The 21,631-nt window shown below is 42.6% G+C and overlaps 1 protein-coding gene across 4 annotated transcripts in view; it reads right to left on the bottom strand.

Annotated features, from left to right (window-relative positions):
• Positions 1–4,920: 4,920 nt before the first annotated feature.
• Positions 4,921–21,631, bottom strand: part of TSPAN32 (tetraspanin 32) — a 38,766-nt gene continuing 22,055 nt past the window's right edge. For all 4 annotated transcript variants that reach the window (XM_083588785.1, XM_083588784.1, XM_083588782.1 and 1 more), the window contains 4 exons: positions 11,751–11,852; positions 8,258–8,347; positions 7,295–7,378; positions 4,921–6,126 (listed from right to left, as the gene is read on the bottom strand). In XM_083588785.1, the coding sequence (XP_083444911.1) occupies positions 6,031–6,126; positions 7,295–7,378; positions 8,258–8,347; positions 11,751–11,852 (372 nt within the window). In that variant the 3' untranslated portion in view covers positions 4,921–6,030. The remainder of the gene's footprint in view (positions 6,127–7,294; positions 7,379–8,257; positions 8,348–11,750; positions 11,853–21,631) is intronic.

Here is a 21,631-nt window from a genome sequence, read left to right as displayed (position 1 = left end):
TGACTCACACTTCTAGAGACTAGGAGTTTTACGTTTAAAGAGACCAAACACCCATTCCCCAGAAGGCCACAATTTTATCTCTCCCACAATGCCTCACTCCTGCATGAACCAGCGTTTGGCATACCAAGATTTCCCAACTTCACTACAACATCTACTGCAACATCTGCAGATATAAAGGGGAAGTAGAACTATGTATCATCAGCATATTGCTGACAATGCACCCCTACACTCCAAATGAGCCCATTTCAGCTATTTCATGTAGATGTTAAACAAAATGGGAGATTAAATTGAACCCTGTGGAACCCCACACTGCACAATACTCCCCAAGCACCACCCTCTGGGTAAAAAAACCCACACTATCCAGTCACTGGCCATTTCCTGCCTTTTCCCCACAAGTCTTTTCAAAACATGAGCTGGGAAATTAAGCACTGGCTTTAGTCCTCATCTTTCCTGGGGCTAAAGTTCCTGGGGCTCTAAGTTGCTTTATAACACTGAAAGACGAAAGATGTTCCCAGGCACCTGAGAAACTATCCATACAGACTATAGCAATAACTTTAATTGGGAATAGTCTATTCTGAGAGATAAATGTGAGGGACGGAGACTGAGATAGCTGCCCTTGAGGACAAACCAAATCAACAAGATGAGACCTGAAGAAAATGCAAATGCTTCTGCCCCCAGCACACAGTTCTTAATAGATACTGAGCGTGAATGCAGTACATAATCTAAATATATATCAGAACATGAATGCTTGGTCAAGCTGCAACTCCCTTATGGTGTTTTTGCTTCATATGCTGTAAAATAAGAATAGTAAACCAGGATAGAAGAAAGAAGAAAATAAGTAAACACTTTCAAAATATCCAAAGCGCCGCCATAAAAATAGAGGGCAACTGTATACCAAGACTTATTGAAAGAAGGACAGGAAGCAACAAATTCAGTAGCAGTGAATCAGATACTTATTTGTATATCATTAGAAATGTAACTGTAAATAAGGAGCATCTATTTATTTATTTACTTACTAAATTTGTATACTGCCCCATACCCCTAGGTCTCAGGGCAGTTCACAACACAAAGTTACAATAAAAAAGCACAAAATGCGTAATAAAAATAATCAGGACAATTAACAATACACTACGAATGTATACAAACTAATAAAAATTGCTCTCCCCAACAAAGGCCCCTAAACAATCCCCCAGCCCACAAATACAAAAATCCAAATTAATATATAACAAATCCAAATACAAAAATCCACATTTACACATAGCACTTAAAAACAATTTAAAACCCCACCCCCAAATAAAACAAACACCACCCAAGTTTAAACCCCACCCCCCATTAAAACAACAGGGAATAAGGAGCCTGTGGCCCTCCAGATGTTGAGGGTCTCCATTGCTCATCAGCCCCCAAAAGTATGGCCAGTGGTCAGGGATGATGGGAGATGGTGTCTAGTATAAGGTTACCAGATTTTTTTTTCAATGAATCCGGGGACACTTTTCAGCTTCAATGGATTTTGTATGGGCACTGATTTGTAAATCCGGGGACTGTCCCCGGGAAACAGTCTGGTAACCTTAGTCAAGTAGCAGCAGGAGGACCAAAGTTTCCCTCTCCCTACTGTAAATGATTGGCTGTCAGAACAAGTGGCATAATGACATTATGGATTCTGGTCTGGTTTACTGACTCACCATCAACATGTGGACTGAAATGGCTAATACTTTCTCCGAACAATTTGTGCTTATTAGTTACAAGACAGTCCCGGCGAAGTTCACAGGCTCTGCCAATGAAACAATGCTCCATCCCACGAGTCTCTTCTGAAACTGGCACCAACTGGGATCATGGTGCTCCTTTCTCATCTCTTCCCTCTTTTGCCCATTTCATCTCAGTGCTTGTGCTCTTCCATAAACCAGTGGGGAAAGGGGAAGGGGAAGGCCAGAGGCTAGGAAAACGGTGAACACCGCTTGCATTTGAGCCAAACTAGGTTACCTGTGAGTTCTGCATAGGGCTCAGCTGGGATATCATTTGCCCTTTGTGTCTCTGCCAGAGCCATTGCCAGCTGTGCAAATGTCTTCTCGGTGCAGGAAGATTTACTGCCTAGCGCACATTATGCTAATACCTCGGCAACTCTAACAGCACTGCCTGCATACATAAGGGAGAGAAAGAAGGGCACTTTAATTTCATTTTCCTTGAAGCAGCCGGCAATCACGTGGCCTCCCATCTGGCCTTTGGGATAACAACATTAGCAACGATAGCCAAGAGCTAGTTTTCTTAGCACAGGCCCTTTCAGAAGCCTTGTCTATGTTTAAAACTTTTTTCCATGCTGGTTAACTCTGTACTGTTTGTAAGGGACTGTAGCTACTGGGAGCAATTATAGGAACAGCACCTGACTGCGTCCTACCAAGTGTTGAAAAGAGGCACAGAGGAGGTAGAACAGTTTCTTCCTTCCTCACAATACACTGTCCTTTTTGTGTAAATGAGCTGCAGTCCTTGAATATAGCATCTCACATTTTTTCCATTATATTTTGCATGAGTGTTAAAACAAAAACGAGATCCAGTTGTTCTGATACATAACAAAGTGAGGAATGAGCTCATGGGTTGAGTACCTGTACCCAGTGCACCCCAGCTTTGATCCCAGAGAGATTTGGGAAGGCCAGCTAGGGTAAACCTGTGGCCATCGGATCTTGTTAGACACCAGCTCCCATCAGCTTCAGATAGCATGGGCAATGGCCAAGGATGATGGAAGTTGTAGTCCTACAACATTTGGGGGTCACAGTTTCCCACCTCTAGGATACACAATACTGATGAGTCAATGGTCTGAATCGGTATGAGGCAGCTTTATATGTTCTTAAGATGATGGCTCCTGACTTAATGAAGTTATGCATTTGTTAAAATGTAAAAAGTTGTTGGTGAAGGCCTGTGCAGGGTCAGGACTATGGCCAGCAGGGAATAGTACTCTTGACACTAACCTCCCCTGCATTGCGTGTGCCTTCAGACCATATTTGAGACCAACAATATCAGAATCACGGTGTTTTAGGGAAATAACATTGCTTTTCTGTCCGGCATATACTGGATGTGACGCTTTAAATCAGAACAGAAAAGCACAAATGACACCTGCGTCAATGCAAAATGAAATGGTAACATGCTCCTACCAAGTACTAGGGCTGGGCGATATCTGGTTTTCAATATCATGATATATCACCAGCTAAATATCACGATATCTCATTATGGCAGAGGGCCCTGCTGGGCCTGCCTGTGGCAGCAAAGCACCCCACTACACCTTCTTGTGGTGTGGGAGGGTGTGCAATGCTTCCCTTGTACCTCTCCGCAGTGGGGGAGGGTGCGGTGTGCTTCCCCACAGCAGCTGAGGGCCTTGATGAGGCTCCCTGTGGTGGTGGAGGGCCTTAGAATGTAAGGAAGTAGTAGATTTAATTTAAAAAATTGAATGAACTTCCATATAATATATTTAATATATTTTCAACTAATTTTAAGAGTAGTTAAATGATTTACTAGTCAAGTTGCATCTGCTTTCCCAATCAGAGGTCTAAGTGGAATCTGTGCATGCTTAAACCCCAGTGAGTTCAACTAAACTTCTACTTTCCTGGGAGTGAGCCTCATTGAATTCAGTAGGGCTTGCTTGTGCGTAGGCACGCATTTGCTTGCACTGCTTACCAAAAAACACCCCATCATTCTCACATGGTAGCCAACCTCCCATTTCAGCATAAGGCAGCCAGCTAAATCTTCTCCCCTCCATTCCCCCTCCCCACAGAAGAGCCCCCCAAAAGCCCTCATCCTACCAGTCTCTCCCTTTTTATCAAAGGAGGGCAAGCAAGCAAAAAGATAAAGGCAAAGGGACCCCTGACCATTAGGTCCAGTCGTGGCTGATTCTGGGGTTGCGGCGCTCATCTTGCTTTATTGGCTGAGGGAGCCGGCGTACAGCTTCTGGGTCATGTGGTCAGCATGACTAAGTCGCTTCTGGCGAACCAGAACAGCAGAAACGCCGTTTACCTTCCCACCGGAGCGGTACCTATTTATCTACTTGCACTTTGACGTGCTTTAGAATGACTGGGTTGGCAGGAGCAGGGACCAAGCAACAGGAGCTCACCCCGTTGCGGGGATTTGAACCGCCGACCTTCTGATCAGCAAGTCCTAGGCTCTGTGGTTTAACCCACAGCGCTACCTGCGTCCCCAAGCAAAAAGATAGCCCTCTTTAAATTAAAAAAACCCTTCCTTTTTGATATGGAGGAAAGCTATTTAGGGGGAACCAGCAACATAAACACCACCAGGAAATAAAATAAAAAAATTAAAAACACTTCCCCTTCTTTTTTTTTCACTGGTGGGGGTGAGTATGAGGGAAGAAATAGATGCTTTCCAGTTCTTTGTTTACTCTGCAGCTGGATCTTTGATTGTCTAGCCCTGGGGGCTTGCTGCTGGATTGTTAGCAGGCTCTGCATAATTAGCTGAGTTCCAAGTGGAAAGATACCTGTGATGCTGAAAGAGTTTGCTGGTTTGTGGGAGGGCCTATCTTCATTTCTTATTAGTTAGGAGGGAAGAGGAAGCCAGCAAACAAAGGAGACAAGGTGTCTGCAAATCATCTGTTCAGCTGAGCTACCTCCTGGGAAGCTGTCAAGTCTCCACCTTTTGTTCACCCGGTCTATTGCCTTGTTGAAACACTTACCACAATGTTATTTCAACAAGATGGCAATTTATCGCACAGCACTACAAAGTATTGGTTTTATCCATACCAGTAGCTACTTCAAAATCTGACAATGGGCAGAACCATGATTCTGTATGATCTCCTGCTAGTACATTCAACCTTGGATTTTCAGTTCACTTCAGGCAATTTAGAAATGCTGTAACTTATTGTAGTATCTAGAACAAAACAACAGAATTTTATGGCTAGGTAGGATATATGAGAACAGAACACATCTATTTAACCGAATACATTTTATTTACAGGAATTCAGAGTAATATGAAAGGAATGTATTTGGTGTTAAATCAAAAGAATAAAAGCATATTCCTAGTTTGTGCTGTTTTCATTCTAGATCTTAACTGGAGGCACAGCGTATTACAACTTGCATGGTTACCATTTAAGATCTACATTTCCAAACTGCGTAGCCAGCTAAAGTAAGTTATGATTAACATTGCAATCCTATACACAGTTAACCAGGAGCAAGTTGTACTGAAATTAATGGGAATTGGGCTGAGCTGTAAATTCCATTGGCTACATCTGAACTTAAGTTACTCATCATGACTAAGTAAAGTAAATCATGGAAATAAATCATGCTGCATTCAGTGGAACTTGCTCTTCAGTGAGTGTGTTTAGGATTCCGGCTTTACTCATCATGACTAAATTTAGGTGGGGTGCAGCATAGGCCTAACAGAATTTAACAGCACCCATTTCTGTCACAACAGATGTCACAACTGTGCGTGTGTTTGAATTAAACAAATGGGTTCTTCCCTATTTAGAGCATCTTCACGTATTCAAACCAAGGAAGCTTACAAAATATGCAAATAGGGTCTGATTCATGTTCAGAAATGGCTATAAAACTGCTTAAAATAATAATGTAAAGCAAGCTGCTGTTTTCTCTCTCTCCTGAGCCTTAAAATATTCCTACTGGTTATTGAACCAAGTAATTTCCATTTCCTTGAGTTTACTTTTCACTGGGGTATGTTGTTCTGTTTTGACTAGCTATTTTGGGGGCTCTAAATGATGGCTTTCAGTTGGCAAACACACTTGCGGCTGGGCAAGTCCTTCGTTCCCGGTTTATACCCTGCCTCCATGTTTCCACTCAGCATTTCATGTTTCTGCTGCCTGATCATCACTTTAGCCAGTCTTTGTTGACAGATGCTGCAGCTGTCTTGGTTGCATCATGGGAGTTCACAGTCACATCTGAGATGGCACATTTGTGTGTGTTGGAGGGAGGACTGATTAGGACCACCCAGCATCCACCCACAGTCGTGGCACAAATTCCAGTTTCTCAGAGTCTGCAACAGTCTTGCTCTTTTCCCCTGGTGGTGCAGAAGTCTAAAGCCAAATTCCTATTGCTTTGGCAGCGTGTATTTGCCCTTCCGATCCAAACTCTTCTTGAAGTGGATAGCGTACCAGAGGAACAAAGTTAAGCTCATCCCATACACCTAGGGTAGGTAAATAAATAAAAGACAATTAAAAACATTTTTGTTGTTTAAAAGAAATTAATTAATTATAATGGGTACTGTCCAATAGTTACATTTGTCCAAGGACTTCCACTTGGGCAGTAGAACTTCCCCTCCCTCTCTTCTCTCTGCACCCTACCCAAACCTCTGGAGGTTTGGGGGAAAATTCAGGACAAATTTGGGGGTTGGGGTGCATGGAGGGAGGAGAAGAAGTTCCTTTGCAGAAGTTGAGGGGAACAACTTCACTAGACACCTTGTACAGTGGTACCTCGGGTTACAGATGCTTCAGGTTACATACACTTCAGGTTACAGACTCCGCTAACCCAGACTAATACCTCAGGTTAAGACCTTTGCTTCAGGATGAGAACAGAAATCGCACGGCAGCGGCGTGGCGGCAGCGGGAGGCCCCGTTAGCTAAAGTGGTACCTCAGATTAAGAACAGTTTCAGGTTAAGAACGGACCTCCAGAATGAATTAAGTTATTAATCTGAGGTACCACTGTATTTCTCTACTGCTTTTCTACAGGTTCAAAGCGATTTCTATCAAAGCAATAAAAATACAATGCAATACAATCAAATCTATAAATAATATGGGGCCACCATATAAGTCACCATATAACAGCCACCATGTAACAGTCAAAGAAACAAGATGGTCTTTAGTAAAAAGGTGTACAAGGAAGAAAAAACCCTTTAGAAAAGTCAGCTGAGAGGTAGTTTCCTTCATTTCTTCCAGGGAGTGGTTCCACAGTTTCAGAGTAATCATCAAAGTAGCTTTTGTTATTGTTCAAATTTACTGTCAACTTGGCACAGACAATAACAGCTGCTTGCTACAACTCAACTGGCAAGTGAACTTGTATGGGAAGACTCAGTCCTTATGAGCACAGAAGCTCTGATTCTTGGGGTTGAAACCACATCTTCCTGGCACAAACCAGTCACCTGCAAATCAATGCCACTCACTAGAAATCTGTTTCTGAGAGAGGAAAGGAAGGAAGCGGAGGGAGAGATGTATTAGGAAAGGGTTGGGTTTTTTTGCGAGGCAGAATGCTGCCACTTCTGCAGAATTATGCTGCCATCCATAAAGCTAGATTTGCACTTCTGTTTCCGTTGATTAAGGGGAAAAACAGGAAGATACCAGAGAACACAAATATTTACCATGAAGAAAATTGTAATGGTCATCAGCACAGAGACAAAAGTCATATGTTTTTTCAAGAAATTTTGGATCTCTTCTAGGCAATCCTGAAATATGAGAGAAAATAGCTTAGAGGACAAGATAATAAATGAAGGCTGTATGCCTATGCACACTTACTTGGGAGTAAGCACCATTGAAACACAGTGGGATTTACTTCTGAATAAAAATTCAGAGAGGATCAGGTTCCATGTTTCCCTCCCCAACTCCTCACAGATTTGGAGGAAGTATGCCACCAAACAGAAGCTGCTTGAGACCAACAGTGGGATAAGGACTTCATGTCTTGCTTGTGGTCTTCCCAGGGGCATTGTCTTGGCAACTGTGGAAGTTAGGCTGCTGAACTAGATGGACTGTTTGGTCTGTTCAGATGGAGAGTGGTATCATCCAGCAGGGCTCTGACATTCTCACAAAATTAGTGCTCTGCCTTCCAATAATTCCTCTCAAAATACTCATACCAGCCAGTGTGGTTTCATGGTTAGAATGGAATCTGGGAAGCCAGGGCTCCAAGTTTCTACTCAGCTATGAAGCTCCTTGACTGACTTTGGACCAGTCGCTGACCCTCAGCCTACCTTACCTCACAGGGTTGTTGTGAGGATAAAATGTGAAGGAGGAGAGCCATATACAGCATGTTTTGTTCCCTGGAGCGAAGGTGTGATATAAATGTAGATGCAGTAGCAATAGCAGCAGCAGTTGTTGTTGTTGTTAATAATAATAATAATAATAATAATAATAATAATAATAATAATAATATTAACTGTTTCATAGAACTGAAAGTGTCCTGAACTCTCATCTTGTTTAACTTCTAGCCCAGATGATGTCAGGAAACATCTTGGTGCCAGAGTGACAAGGCCAGTTTTGCTAATACCCCAGCTGAGTGAGAACCTGAACTGATTGTACTGCAGAGCTTCCCAGCCTCACATATAATTTACCTTTTCTGTTCCCACAGCTTCTGATTGGCACATCTCTTTTTCAATCCTGCTTGCTTCTCCAAAGGGTGGCTTTTTCCCACAACAGAGAAACTGAAAGAAAGGGGAAAACACCACTCGTATCATTGCTTTTCTTTTCTAAACAAAACCCTTAAAGAAGAGTTTTGATTGTCGTCTGTTGGTTTGTTACTGGTAAACTGCAGAGGCTTTGCCTCCTCCGCCTTAAACCCTACATTATTATAACTGCAGTGGTTGATATAACAGCTGGCCATCAGACTGAGGATTAAAGATAGGGGGGAGTATCTGACTAACTTGTTCCATTGGTGCAGCAGAACTCCCCTCCCCTGCTTTTCTCCCTTAGCAAGCGCCACACCCATTCTTAATCTGTGCCAGAGATTTAGTGGACCCATGGGGGGGGGGAGAGAGTAAGTTCTCTTGCACAAGTGGAATCTTTAAGTTGATGGAGGGACTTGGCCGTTTGCCACCCATGGTCTCCATTCATGATATTATGTGGTCAAATGCTTCTGCTTTGCTTCTCACTTGCATCTTTTATAAGTTTGATACTGCATTTCAAAAGTTGCCACTGGTTTCGTTCCCAGTGACAAACCACTCAGTCCTTCGCTCCTCACCAGTATTTTCCTTTATTTCTTGGCACGTTCTGCATTTTCCATGCAATACAACCAATGATACAATGGAAGAAAAATATTGTGCATTTATTTAGAGGCATAGCTGCAAGTGATGTAGGAATATGGGAGAGGGCCTGGTTCATATGATGCACAATTCAGCACTGTGCAAACAGATGAATTCTGATGCAGGTTCTGTGACGTTGCACCTGGCAAATACTGGCAAGTATAAATCTTATGCAACAGGGTGATGATGTTACTGAACTGCACAGCAATGCATGACGTAAGCCTCACGGAACCTCCTTTCCTGCCACTTTGTGGCACAAATTAGGAAGTACAGGTACACCATGCATCCCTGGCTGGGTCACATTGTGTATATCCATATTATAAAAGTATGAATTTTATAACAAATAAAGGTAAGCATTCCCTTAAGGTCCAGCCATAAAGTGGTAGCTGACACATGATTTCCATAGAAGTCCCATCAAAACCTTCTGGGATAGTGAAAAGATGGTCATCTAGGTGGCTTTTTTATTGCCCCAGTCCAGGTTCCTCAGAAATGGTGCCCCTGTTTATACCTAATTTTCTGTACAAAGGATGATGTGTCTGAGAATATCAACACTTTCCTTAAATCACCTAAGATAATGTTTTACTAATCTGGCAATGGTTTTGCGTTGATGGCATATACTATTTCGGGCATGAAGGACCATCGTCTTAAAAACAGCTTGTTTCATCAGCTAGGCAGCTGCTAGGGTGCAGCCAGTTCAGGTTCCTCTGGGAATTTCAAAGGCACATCTTATGATATCATAGCACTGGCAGAGTGCTGAAATTCCCTCTTCTACAAGACTCCTAAGGGTACCTGAACCTTGACTTGCATGGCATTTGGCCACAGCAAAAACTGTGGTGGTCAAAAACAAAACAAAGAAACAAAAACAAAAACATAAAGGCCCTGGCTAGGTGCCTGATGATTCTCTCTTGGGCACAAAAACATGTTCTTTATAGTTTCTTTATAGCATAGCCATTGTGTCTGACTGATCAGTTTTGGCTCAGGAAGAAAGGAAAGCCTGACTTCTGCTGCCTTTCTTTTTTTACAGAATAGGTCAGGGCTGCAGTCCTGTACACCCCCCCCCCCGGGAGTTAGGCATGCATAAGGAAGGACAGTGCTTCCTTGACTCTTCCCTTCCCCAAGTGTTCACCCAATAATTGGTAGCAGAGACACAAGAATAGATTTGTAGACATTGTTGGGAACATATATTTTTTAAACGCCCCCCCCCCGTCATTAGAAACACAAGCTATGGGTTTGAATTCTGCATGCTGGAAAACGTAAGGTTAGCGTAGGAAAAAGAAAGGAGGAGTCCATATAGTAAAAGAGCATGTGTTGATTTTCCCCTATGGCTCCAATTAGATCTTTATCAAAAACAGCTCCCACAGTGCAAAGAATCTGGAATTTCCTTTAGTCAGCTATCTGGAGAGGAGAAGCATACCTCTCTGTCTCTCCCTCTCCAACAAACATTCCCTCAACGCTGCTCTCTCTCCTGCACTCATCCACAAAGCTGCTATTTTTTGGATGTTCCTTGCTCCTTGCTCCAGGAGTGGTGGGGCTTTCCCGAGTTGCTCCCTGCTGCAAAGTTCCACCCGCTCATGGAATGCCCTTCTCTCTTACTCTGCTACTCTTCTCAGGGCAGTTTCATTGGTGCAGCATTGTCTCCTCCATAAGCAGCAGTATAAGGAAGAGCAGGAATTCAAGTGTTGTAGCACCATACAATTATAGCACATCCCCATTACCCCTCACAGAGATGCAGTTCCCAGCACTCTCAACCAACTACACTTACCACCTTTATATTTATTCCTTCCTTCATTCTTATTATTTGCATGGGGTGTTGGTGGTATGTGCTTTAAGTGTGGCTGAGGGCCAAACTAGATGGGGGTAGTTTGGCATAAGATAGCTGGGCTATGATTTTAACCAATAGCTGGCATGGGATGGTGTGGAGGAAGCATAAAACTGGGACTGTGGCCTAGTGAGAGGTAGGCGTTAACCCTTTGGCTCCACCAATGGGAGATTTCCTCCCACTGTGAATATCAGCTGCAAGGGCTATGTGTGTGATTCCGATCAGGACTGCAGCTGGGCCAGAGAATCCAAGCCCTCCTTCTCCCCAAGCTACAATTCCAGTCCAGCATCTCCCTCCCATGCCGGCTATCTGTTAAATGAAAAACAGCTGTGCAAAACCAGACAGTAGGATGAATGTCGCATCTCGTTTGGTCCTGAGCAGGCCCAAGTGAGGAGATTTTACTGCTTGAAGAAAAGGACAAGATGGCGTCCCTTCCGCTATTCCATATACAGAAGTCAACTGGAATGGCAGTTGAGTTTTGCTTCAACACTAGCGATAGGATAGTATCTTCCACTGTGCCAGAGAACAGGCAAGCTTAGTGGCTTCAGGACAGGCCATCTAGCAAACAAAGAGGGAAATGACGGACGGTTCCAGGAGCAGCCGCCAGGGGACTGCCACTGCTCCCCCAGCACCTGCTACCTGAAGCTATTGCCTCATTCTTGCTAGTGGTCGGACCAGCAAAAACAAATTGCCTTTGAGTTTTTTATGTAACCTACTGTTTCAGAGGGGTCAGAATTTAACAGATAGCACAAACCCCCATCCCAAACTTGGAAACAGATATGGGACAGATATGCATTGTCCACAAAGGCCCAGAGTGGGGAGTCCACATGCCCCCACCCCCCTGTGAGGACAGAGCATGCCACCCCAGCCCTCATCACTGCCTGGTGGGGGCAGGGTGTGGAGGGTGAAGAACACCAGGTTGTAAATCCTAGAAACTGGTTTCTGTGGAACGGCCCCTAGAGTATAGACCAAAATGTGAAAGATCACCGTTTTGTGGATGGTATGTAGCTCCTGTCTCCTGGTGTTGGAAGAGTTGCTTCTCACATCTTCATACACGATGTCATACACATCCATCATGGCATCTTCAGCCTACAGGGAAGACATGCCCATAAGAAGAATTTCTACATGTCAGCCATCCTTTAAGGAATGATCTCATAAACAGACAGTTGTGCTGGGTTTGCTGTAATTGTTTCCGAGTGCAGAAAAAATGCACAATATAACACAGGGTACAGAATTCAGTTTCCGGAGAATCAGAGTTGTTTTTCCTTTGAAAAAAGTCTACTTTCAAGTCCTTGTGGGCTATGAAAGAAATGTTTAGAAGTGTGTGGACAATACCAGCTAAAATCTCAGAAATCTGATGATGATGATGATGATGATGATAATAATAATAATAATAATAATAATAATAATAATAATAATAATAATTTATTTATACCCCGCCCATCTGGCTGGGTTTCCTCAGCCACTCTGGGCAGCTTCCAACAAAAGAGTAAAAATACATTTAAAACATCAGTCACTAAAAACTTCCCTAAACAGGGCTGCCTTCAGCCTGAGAGGTCATTGAATAAGGATTCAAGTTGCTGGGAGTGGGACTTTGCTGCTCACTGCCCAACGCCATGACTAGCAGTCCTGGTTGCAACCACATTATGCAACCAAGTCAGAGAAAACTGTTCAATTATGCAAACTTGCTCAATTTTCAGAATAATAATAATAATGCATAATTCAGCTTTCTTTGGATAGTGTTTGGGTTAACTAGGTATAGAACTGCAATGCATTTAGTTCAAAGTGCAAGCAGCCCCACTCTTGAAACTGGATGAAAACACTGCAATGAATATTTACAGATTTATTTATTTGTTTAAAATGTTTCACAGGCTAATGATACCACCCTGAGCAAATTTGCCAATGGTACACTGCTGATTTAGAATTCAGCGCATGAATGACAATCTACCAGTGCAAAACAAATATGCGCCCAAGTACATAAATTTACAAGATTGATTCAGAAATGAAAAGAGCAGGAATTAATTTGGCTTTGCTGCAACAGGGAACTCACGGGAACTTCCAAACATATTTCAGTAATGGTTAAAGCTTCAGTTATCACCACAAACTCAGTGGGAAGCATAAATGGATTCTCACCATTATGCTGAACAGACATTGCTTGTTCTTCTGAAATTTAGAGTCTAAATGTCTCCAAGAAGTAAGCCAAGTGCCTGGAGATTACTGTTTGATTATGGGGATTATGCCTTTGCCAGAGAAGACACTTCCCATGTTCCTGTTTGCTAAGCCCATCTTCTGTATTGTCATGCCAAGTGGCAAAAATAAATTCACCACACATTCAACTAGATATAGTATTTAGGGGAGTGGTAATATTCTCACCAGGGACGCGGGTGGCTCTGTGAGTTAAACCACAGAGCCTAGGGCTTGCTGATCAGAAGGTCGGCGGTTCAAATCCCCGTGACGGGGTGAGCTCCCATTGCCCGGTCCCTGCTCCTGCCAACCTAGCAGTTTGAAAGCACGTCAAAGTGCAAGTAGGTAAATAGGTACCGCTCCGGTGGGAAGGTAAAAAGCGTTTCCGTGCGCGGCTCTGGTTTGCCAGAAGCGGCTTAGTCATGCTGGCCACATGACCCGGAAGCTGTACGCCGGCTCCCTCGGCCAATAAAGCGAGATGAGCACCGCAACCCCAGAGTCATTCGCGACTGGACCTAACGGTCAGGGGTCCCTTTACCTTTTTACCTAATATTTTCACCACTTGTTGGGATGTAATATACAACCAGGCCAATGATGGCCAATGATCCTCTGTTTTCACCCCCATTAAGTTGTGAATCAAATCCTAAATGTTTTCAGAAGAATGTAAAGTACTGGAGTTTCTGGGAAATTTGAATCATTGTGTAGCAATCAGAGAAAGACAATTGATCTTGGCTTTATCAGGGAGTTGGGTGAGTTCCATTTCTTTTATTCCTTTAGCCTTCCCTTTTCTTTCCTATTGATTTGTGCAGGCCTCAAGGCAAATTGTAGCTTTTCAGAACAGAAAACTCAATAATGCAGGGAACAGAATTGAGGGAAGCAATCAGAGTGTTAGGTGAGACATCCACTGAAACCACATGAAAAGTTTCTCCTAATTTCAGCTGCTTTCTTACCTCAACCCTGACCCTAGAATTCTTATCAAGGCATTAAGGATCTCTGATTTAGAAAATCAGATTGAAAAAGCATACCACATATTTATTGCACTCCATAGATTCAACACATAGCATTATAAGGTTAGGCATGTACTAAAAAATCATTCTAGTATTAGTTTTCATGTGCCATGTTTAGGGATGGGCAAATGTGCAAATTTTTGTTTCTCTCAGTTTCTATTTTTTCCATTCATAAGTTCAGCTCTTCACATTTCCCCATCAGTTTGCATTTTAAAAAAGAAGTCTTTATGAACATTCACCAGCAATCTGGTGCAAATTCTTCCTCATATATCCATATGCCTATGCAATTCCGCCATTTTTTGCAAAGCAATTTCTCTATAGTGCATTTTGTATGTTCTTTTACACTTTACCTCAGTACATGCATTTTTGTACACATAACATGGCTTGAGAACTGCACTGCAAAATTCAGAGAAATGCGAATTTTGAAGCGTAGCTGTCTTTTGGTTCTTATTCTCACAGAAAGTATGGCTTAAGCAAGTTCACCTTTAAATGTAAAGTGAACTTGAATTTATCCCCCATGCTTATTCACATTAAAGGGTTTCAAAATGAGCCAAAGGGGAATAAAAATAGAATGTGGGGAGCCATTTTGTTGCCAGCAAGTCTTTTTGTAGAAGTGGCTTCATAATGGCGATGGTGGAGTAAAGCAGAATTTCTCAGCATGTGTGTTGCTTCCCACAACTGCGTGGGCAAACAGCTGACAACTGCGTTCCCACCGACTGATCTGTCGGTCCTGACATGTGGTGTACCTATAATCTTCCCAGGGCGAAACATGAGGTTATAGGCAATATAATCAGTAGCACAGCAGGCATTGTTAGAAACACAGGGAAATTAGCCACGTGTTCATATAAAGTCAGATGGATAATGAGGCAAAAAAACAAAACCCAGCTGCAATAAAAATGGCTGCCTCTAGAACTGTTCCTAGTACGTGATCTAATGCTATGTCTGCCGATCAGTTGGGGCCTTGAGATAGGGAGTTGGGAGCGAACCCTTTGCACCTTCACTGATTCCTCACCCTAAATCTTCTGCCTGAAGCTGCTGTTAGTTGTGAGATAGGAAAATGTGGAGGGTACGAAAATTATGCTCATGTATGTACCCTTCACAGATAATAGCTGCTTCTCAGGGCGTTCAGAGTTAAGAAAACAGTATGTGTTTGGGAGGGAGCTTCTCTCCCCTCTCCCTCAGCCATAATATTAACCAGATTTCCCCTCTCCTTCCATGACTGTTATCCAGGTTGCAATGACACGATGGAGACATATTCAGGATATTCTATTGAAAACAGGTAGTTCCTCAGAAGCCTTTGGTGAAGGACTGTTGACAGCTTTCTAGAGGTTCATGTATATCCAGATGACCCCCAGCCACATGTTTATTGACATGCTCAAAGAATCCTAGAAAAGGTATATGAGTGAAGTAGGGCTTCTCTTTGCAGAAGCTAGCACTTCTCCAGCAACATTGATTCTTCTTCTGATACATGAGCAACTTCTCATTAAAAACCATTCCACGAAACCAAAAACCAAATGAACCTAAAACAGATTATTATTATTTTACTCCACATTTAGTCATTTTCAGTTGTAGGGTAGCCAGTAAACTGAAGAGAGGGCCTACAATATCCCTGGCAGGAGCCAAACATCTGTCCCTCTGCAGGTAGACCACCCAAGGCACCTTGTTGCTCAATTTTGGTTCAATTATGAACCAAATATCTTGGATGGTATTCAACTAAGTTTTACTCAAAGCAGACCCATCAAAACCAATGGGTCTAACCTAGCCATGTTTATTACATTCAGTGAGTCATGGGGTTAGAGAGAGTTGAACATGACTAAGACAATTAAACAACAACAAGGTTTTGTTGAATGGAGGATTGCAGAGTTGCTGATTTTTATTGCCTATTTTTATACACATTGTCTTGTTTTATGTTTTTAATATGTTTCTGCTTTTCAATTGATTTTGACTATTACCTTGAATATTTAATAGAATTGCAAGGAAAACAATAACAGCATAAACTGTACTGCATGGAAATTCTGCTAAGACAAAGCCGGGAGACATGTTGGAACAAGGGTTGTTTGGAATGCATTATGACTTCCATCTTGATTGGCCTGGCTACTTGGCGGGAAGCTCTCCAACAACAGTGCATCACATGTGAAGAGAGGCCCCAAAAGAGTCTGGTCCAGAGGCCATTACAATATGTGCAAGTAATTCTCCTGACTTGTTTGAACACAGAATTATTTTGTGCGACTGTGTGTGGCACCACTCTCAGAAAAATTAAAGAATGCATGTATTGCTAATTGTTTGACTGTGGTAATAAACTAGGTGTGGAGAGCTCTTTTTCTGTCAAGAGTGCATTCACTCAGGAGTAAATGTTCAGGCCTGCATGAAGCCCAGAGCCCAAAGTGAGAGCAACCACTCCCATCTCCCTCTCTCTTTCTGCCATCCCCTTCTCCCTCTCCCTCCCCACTTGGTGGGCTGCTGGAGGAGGAAGAGATCACTTTTGCCAAAGGTCTAAACTTATTGTTTGCTGAGTGTTTTCCCCTACTACTGCCTCCATCACTCCATAAGTTGCCTCTCTATTTTTTCCACACCTTCCTTCTGTCCCTCTGAGGTCCCACACCTGCATGAGATTAGGCGGTGGGTCATAAGCAGCCTCAGGTTCCTCCCTTCAAAATAAACCAAGAGTCCCTTTCATAGCATAGACTGAAGCAACCAGAATCTAGGAATGCAGCTTTCCCCCTTAAGGCAGGGGTAGGGTGTATTTTCCAGGGAGATCTTAAGGTTGCTCAACCTCCACAGGCCATTTTGACACGTGGCTGCCACCCATCAACCTATCACCTGACATCACCACCACATTTTCCTTTGCCTGCTAAGCAGTTAGAAATCAAGCCAGTCAGAGAAAGTCACAGGGCTTTTAAAGCACCGACAACCAGCTGATCGTCAGTGCCTGCAAATCACACTCTAGGTAGGGAGCAGCTTATTTACCTGTCTGACACCTGACAGGTGTAGGGAAGGTGCCTGTGGCTTGGGGAAAATGGCCTCATTAGGTTCATGGGCTGGAGATTGCCTGCTGCTGCCTGGGGGTATCACTAATTTATTGATTCGTAGCTCTTGTATTTCTTCCTTCCTCCAAAGCTGTGCATAGATCAGAGCTGTACATTTTCTGAGTTCTATGCAACTAGAGTGTTTTCTTTTGAAAGTGGCAGCATCTGAGGGCCACCTCAGATGTTATATGAAAGAGTCAAAGCCCTGATGCATTTTAATAGGCCCTGTTCATCACATTTTTATAAAAATTAGGAAGAAGGGGGAAGCCTATGCATTGCAGAAATCGCTGTATCACTCAAAAGCCTATGGATTCTCCTTGTGTTTCCTTAGGGATGTGCCATATTTTTCCTGCATCCTTTGAAGGGAGTTTTCAGGCTGGAAAACACACAATAAGCAGACATCCAGGAATTGTGACTGGTTGGGGATTGTACGCTTGCACTAGGCGCCTGTTTTCTGATTGATAATGTAAATGTCCCTCAAAAGTTACAGAAGGGTTGACTTGTCTTTAGCAGGAATGTTTAATGTGGCCCTGAAATCAAGAAGAGAAATTACCTTGAAGTAAATGTATGTTTGAGTTGAAGGGGAAGCTACGGTACTTTATAAACAATTCTCTGCTCCTGCTTTGCCAATGGAACCTGCTGTTCTCCACCACAAGTGATTAATATCTAAGCTAACCAAATGAGCTGTGTATAAATTAAAGCAAACACTGGCTAGAACTATATGGGGAAAATGGAAAAAACCTCCCTTCACCTCAGTTGCTTTCAACTACATGTGGCTTGTTCATCCATGCATTCATCATTACATTTATATCCCATCTTTCCTCCATGGAGCACAAAGTGGCTGGGGAAGCCCAGCCAGATGGGCAGGGTATAAATAATAAATAATAATAATTATTACATGGTTCTCTCGCTTCTCATTTGAGCAGAGGTGCCGTTTGGCCACACTGGGTGCTGGAACCACAGGGGCTGCTGCAACAATGATGCAGAATGGAGTGCGAAAGGTGTGGCGGGCACCAAATTTTAGCATCACACAGAGTGCTACTGAAGTTTGAGATCCCAAAGTCCACCACTGATTTGATCCTCACAACCCCGTGAGGTAAGTTAGGCAGAGAGTGACTGGCCCAAGGTGACCCAGTGAGCTTCATGGCTGAGTGGGGATTCGAATCATGTTCTCCCAAGTCCTAGTCTGACATGCTAACCACTACACCACACCATTTGGGCTACGCCATTTATTATTAAATGTGCACTACTCACATTTCTCCTTCTTTTAAAACAATTCCTAAAGCAGAAACTTCAGCTTCCTGCTTGTGGAAGATTTTTCTTAGTGCACTGGACCACTGCTTTTCCACTTCTTGCATATGATTTCCGTATTTTAAACATAACATAAATTACGTGAAAATTTTGATGGCATTGCAATAAATTGCCAACTTTCTATTCTAAGTCCTAACAAAATAATCTATTGTGCAAGGACATTCATGTTATAGTTTACATTTGACTGTTCCCTTTCCCCTCGTTTTTATTTTCAAAAGTGACAGTGTATGGGTTCATGACATATTACAGACCATATGATATATGCGCACGCACTAATTCCCTTGTCTACAGAGCTCACAATCTAATTAGGCTGCTGGGATGATATACAGAAGAGAAGCAATGGAAGGAAGGCCAAGAGAGAAAATAAGAGTGTTCAGTGGAAGTGCACTGAACTCATCTTCTTTTACCCTATTAAAACCCCAATTGTTAAATAAGGTCACAACCGACTATTGTCATATGTGACAGACCATAATGAGAATTGGAATAATGAATCGTATTCACCAGAGCTATAGGGATGTGGTGTTGCTTGGTTTGTGGTCTGTCTTGTAGTTTTGTATTGATTTATATGGTTATTTCCACATTGATAGCTGGTCTAATTCAATGAAGAAAAATCAGTGTATTTTTTTATATATAAAAAAATAGGACTAAAACCAATTTTGTTCTCCGTACGCTTCTCCACATATTTATTAAATATAATGTTCAGCCCAGCCAAAGCTGGTATTACCAGCTGATTGCTTTATAAAGGTTCAACTGTCGTAAAAAATTGCCTGTTTATAAATTGCATATAGTGGACAAAATGTTGTTTATGACATCTGGCTTTAGGAGAAAGCAAACCATTGAAAAAAAAGACACAAGGTTTTCTTAATCACCAATAAGCGATTGTTGGGAAAGGCATAAGGAGAGGCAGCAGAAGTGTTTTGCTGCTCCATGGTAATAATATCATAACAAAAGCCATTGTATTGACCTTATTCAGAGGAAAAGACCCAGAATGAGTGGATCCTCTGACCAAAACATCGTTCTTAATATAAGAGGATGATATTTAACATCACTCTGAGAGGTGATGCAGATAAAATGTGCATCACAAATTAAGAAAGGTATAAACTTTGGGACACAACTTTCCCAAGATACCTATAGAAACGACAGGAAAGGGCCTATTGTGAGGTTGAATAGCTCTGTATGTAAAAAAAAAAAAAAGTCCAATTGAATAGAGACCTATCAAATAGAAATCCCGAGAGGAGTAAACTCCTCTGCAAAACCTTTTGTGTGGAATAACCAGAGCTAAAAACTAATTTAGTACTTTAGACATATTACTCACCTGGCCAAAATGGCAAGGGTGATCTTGAAACAGAAAATGAGGTTAGGGGGGCAGACAATGGAGAAAGTGTTACAATAATGGGCAACCAACTACCCACACATTAACTGAGTGCATGCATGCTTGGCTTATTACAAAGAGACAGTGGTGGATGGTCTATTAAAGCAAATGGGGCGCTGCCCCATCAAACTTGGTCTGAAATCAACCAGCGCGCGCACGCGCACGCGCACACACACACACACGCTGCTGCCAGCTTCCTCTTCACTTAGTTTCATTGCCACCATTAGTAGGGAGATGGATGGAGATAAAATCAGAATTAGTTGGCTCTGCCTTGTCATTGGCTCTGGCTCCACCAACTATCGGCCTCTCTGCCTTCCTCTCCACCAGTCCCAATGGGCACCAGCCACCACTGCAGAGACAACATTTCTAGATAATGAACCATCTAGAAAGGATGCAGACCTGGACTTAATCCTAAGTGTTGTCTGGAAGAATAAGCATGGCTTCTGCAAAATCCTGCTTAACAAGTTTTGAGTTCTTTGATAAGCATGTTGATGGGGTGATTCTATGGACAGTGTATACCTGGAGATCTTTGAGTTCCCTAAAATGAGGTGAAGGATTAGGCTGTGTAAAAATGCTTTAAGGGCCTTGTTCAAGTTCTTTTGAATTTAAGAGAGATATGATGTGGTAGTTTATGCCTCTCCTGGAAAAAAGGCTCTGTGCTCCTCTTAAAAGAGCTGCCTTTCTTTTTCCACAGTAACAGGCTGGTCCTATTGCTTTCTTTAAAATTTATGAAAGCCTTGGTAGAGTTTTATTTTCCATTAATAGGCAGTCAATTCCACCTACCCTTTTAGTTCTCTTCAATACTGGCTTGAGATATTTGGCTATCATTTCAAACCAAAATGGGTCTTTCTGATCCCATGGGGAGTAAAGGCTGTAAAAGCTAGCAAGATGTTCCCAGTTCAGGCTGCTCAGCAGTTATCAGAGTGGAACGTCAGGAAGAGAAAGGGATCTATTGTCTTCCCTCTCAGGAATGTGTCTGAAAAGCATTAAATAATCTTAAGAGACACATTCAGAGATACCTCCTTTCTAATGCAACTGTAAAGAGTTAGGAGGATGCTTTCCAATGCCATTTGAAGTAGCTTGGATTGGAAGGCACAATAAGTGAAGTGCCAAACATATTTGAAAGGCAGAAAGAATTTAGGGGGGAAAAACAGGGAATGTGGTAAAACTTAGTGGTTAGCCATCCTTTGAAATCTGTACTTCCCTGAATTTGCAATGCAGCTCTTCGGCCAAATGAAGTGTACAAAATTGCATATACTAGGGTAAAGTGTGCATTAAAAATGTGCAATAAAATGCATATGTTAGTGGAAATAACATAAAAAAATGCATTATATTGGGGAATTAGGGGAAATTCACACTAAAATGCTAGTGAATTTTCACGAGGTTTTATTATTATTATTTTAAAAATGCAAATGGATGTGGAAATATGAAGAACTAAATTTAAGACTGGAAGAATGAGAGACTGAAACCAAAATAGATGTACTTGCCCATGCCAACCTGCAGCATGTGGGAAGCTGTGGTGTGTCTTCTGCATGTCCTCTGCATCCCCTTGGCCTGATTTAATGCATCCCTAATTTCAAGCAGCCTACAGAGATGGAGTGTCAGAGTGTCGGATAGACAGACAGAAAGACAGAGAGGAGAGAGAGAGAGAGAGAGAGAAAACCACATTCCAGGGCCAGTGTGTGTTATGGCCTGTGGAGAACCCCCCCCCCCCACAGTGTACAGAGCTAGGAAACAAATAAATTTCATAGATCTATCAATTGGGGCATTACATTTTGGGCAACTTGAAATGGCAAGCAGCCACTGCAGATGGGAAATGGATTTGCCTTCTGTTGTCACTGCTGTCCACCATTAAAATGCATCTGGGGGCCTGGCAGGGAGAGTGGTGAATGGTGGCATGGTCAAGTCAGGCCGGTGAGCACCCTCCTCACTCCCAGTGGCTGACTGGGAGTGCTAGACCTGCCCTAC

The sequence above is a fragment of the Podarcis filfolensis genome, assembly GCF_964270895.1.
Source record: "Podarcis filfolensis genome assembly, chromosome: 1".
NCBI lineage: Eukaryota > Metazoa > Chordata > Lepidosauria > Squamata > Lacertidae > Podarcis > Podarcis filfolensis.
The sequence above is the reverse complement of the archived record's forward strand: the minus strand, read 5'-3'. Positions and strand labels throughout refer to the sequence as shown.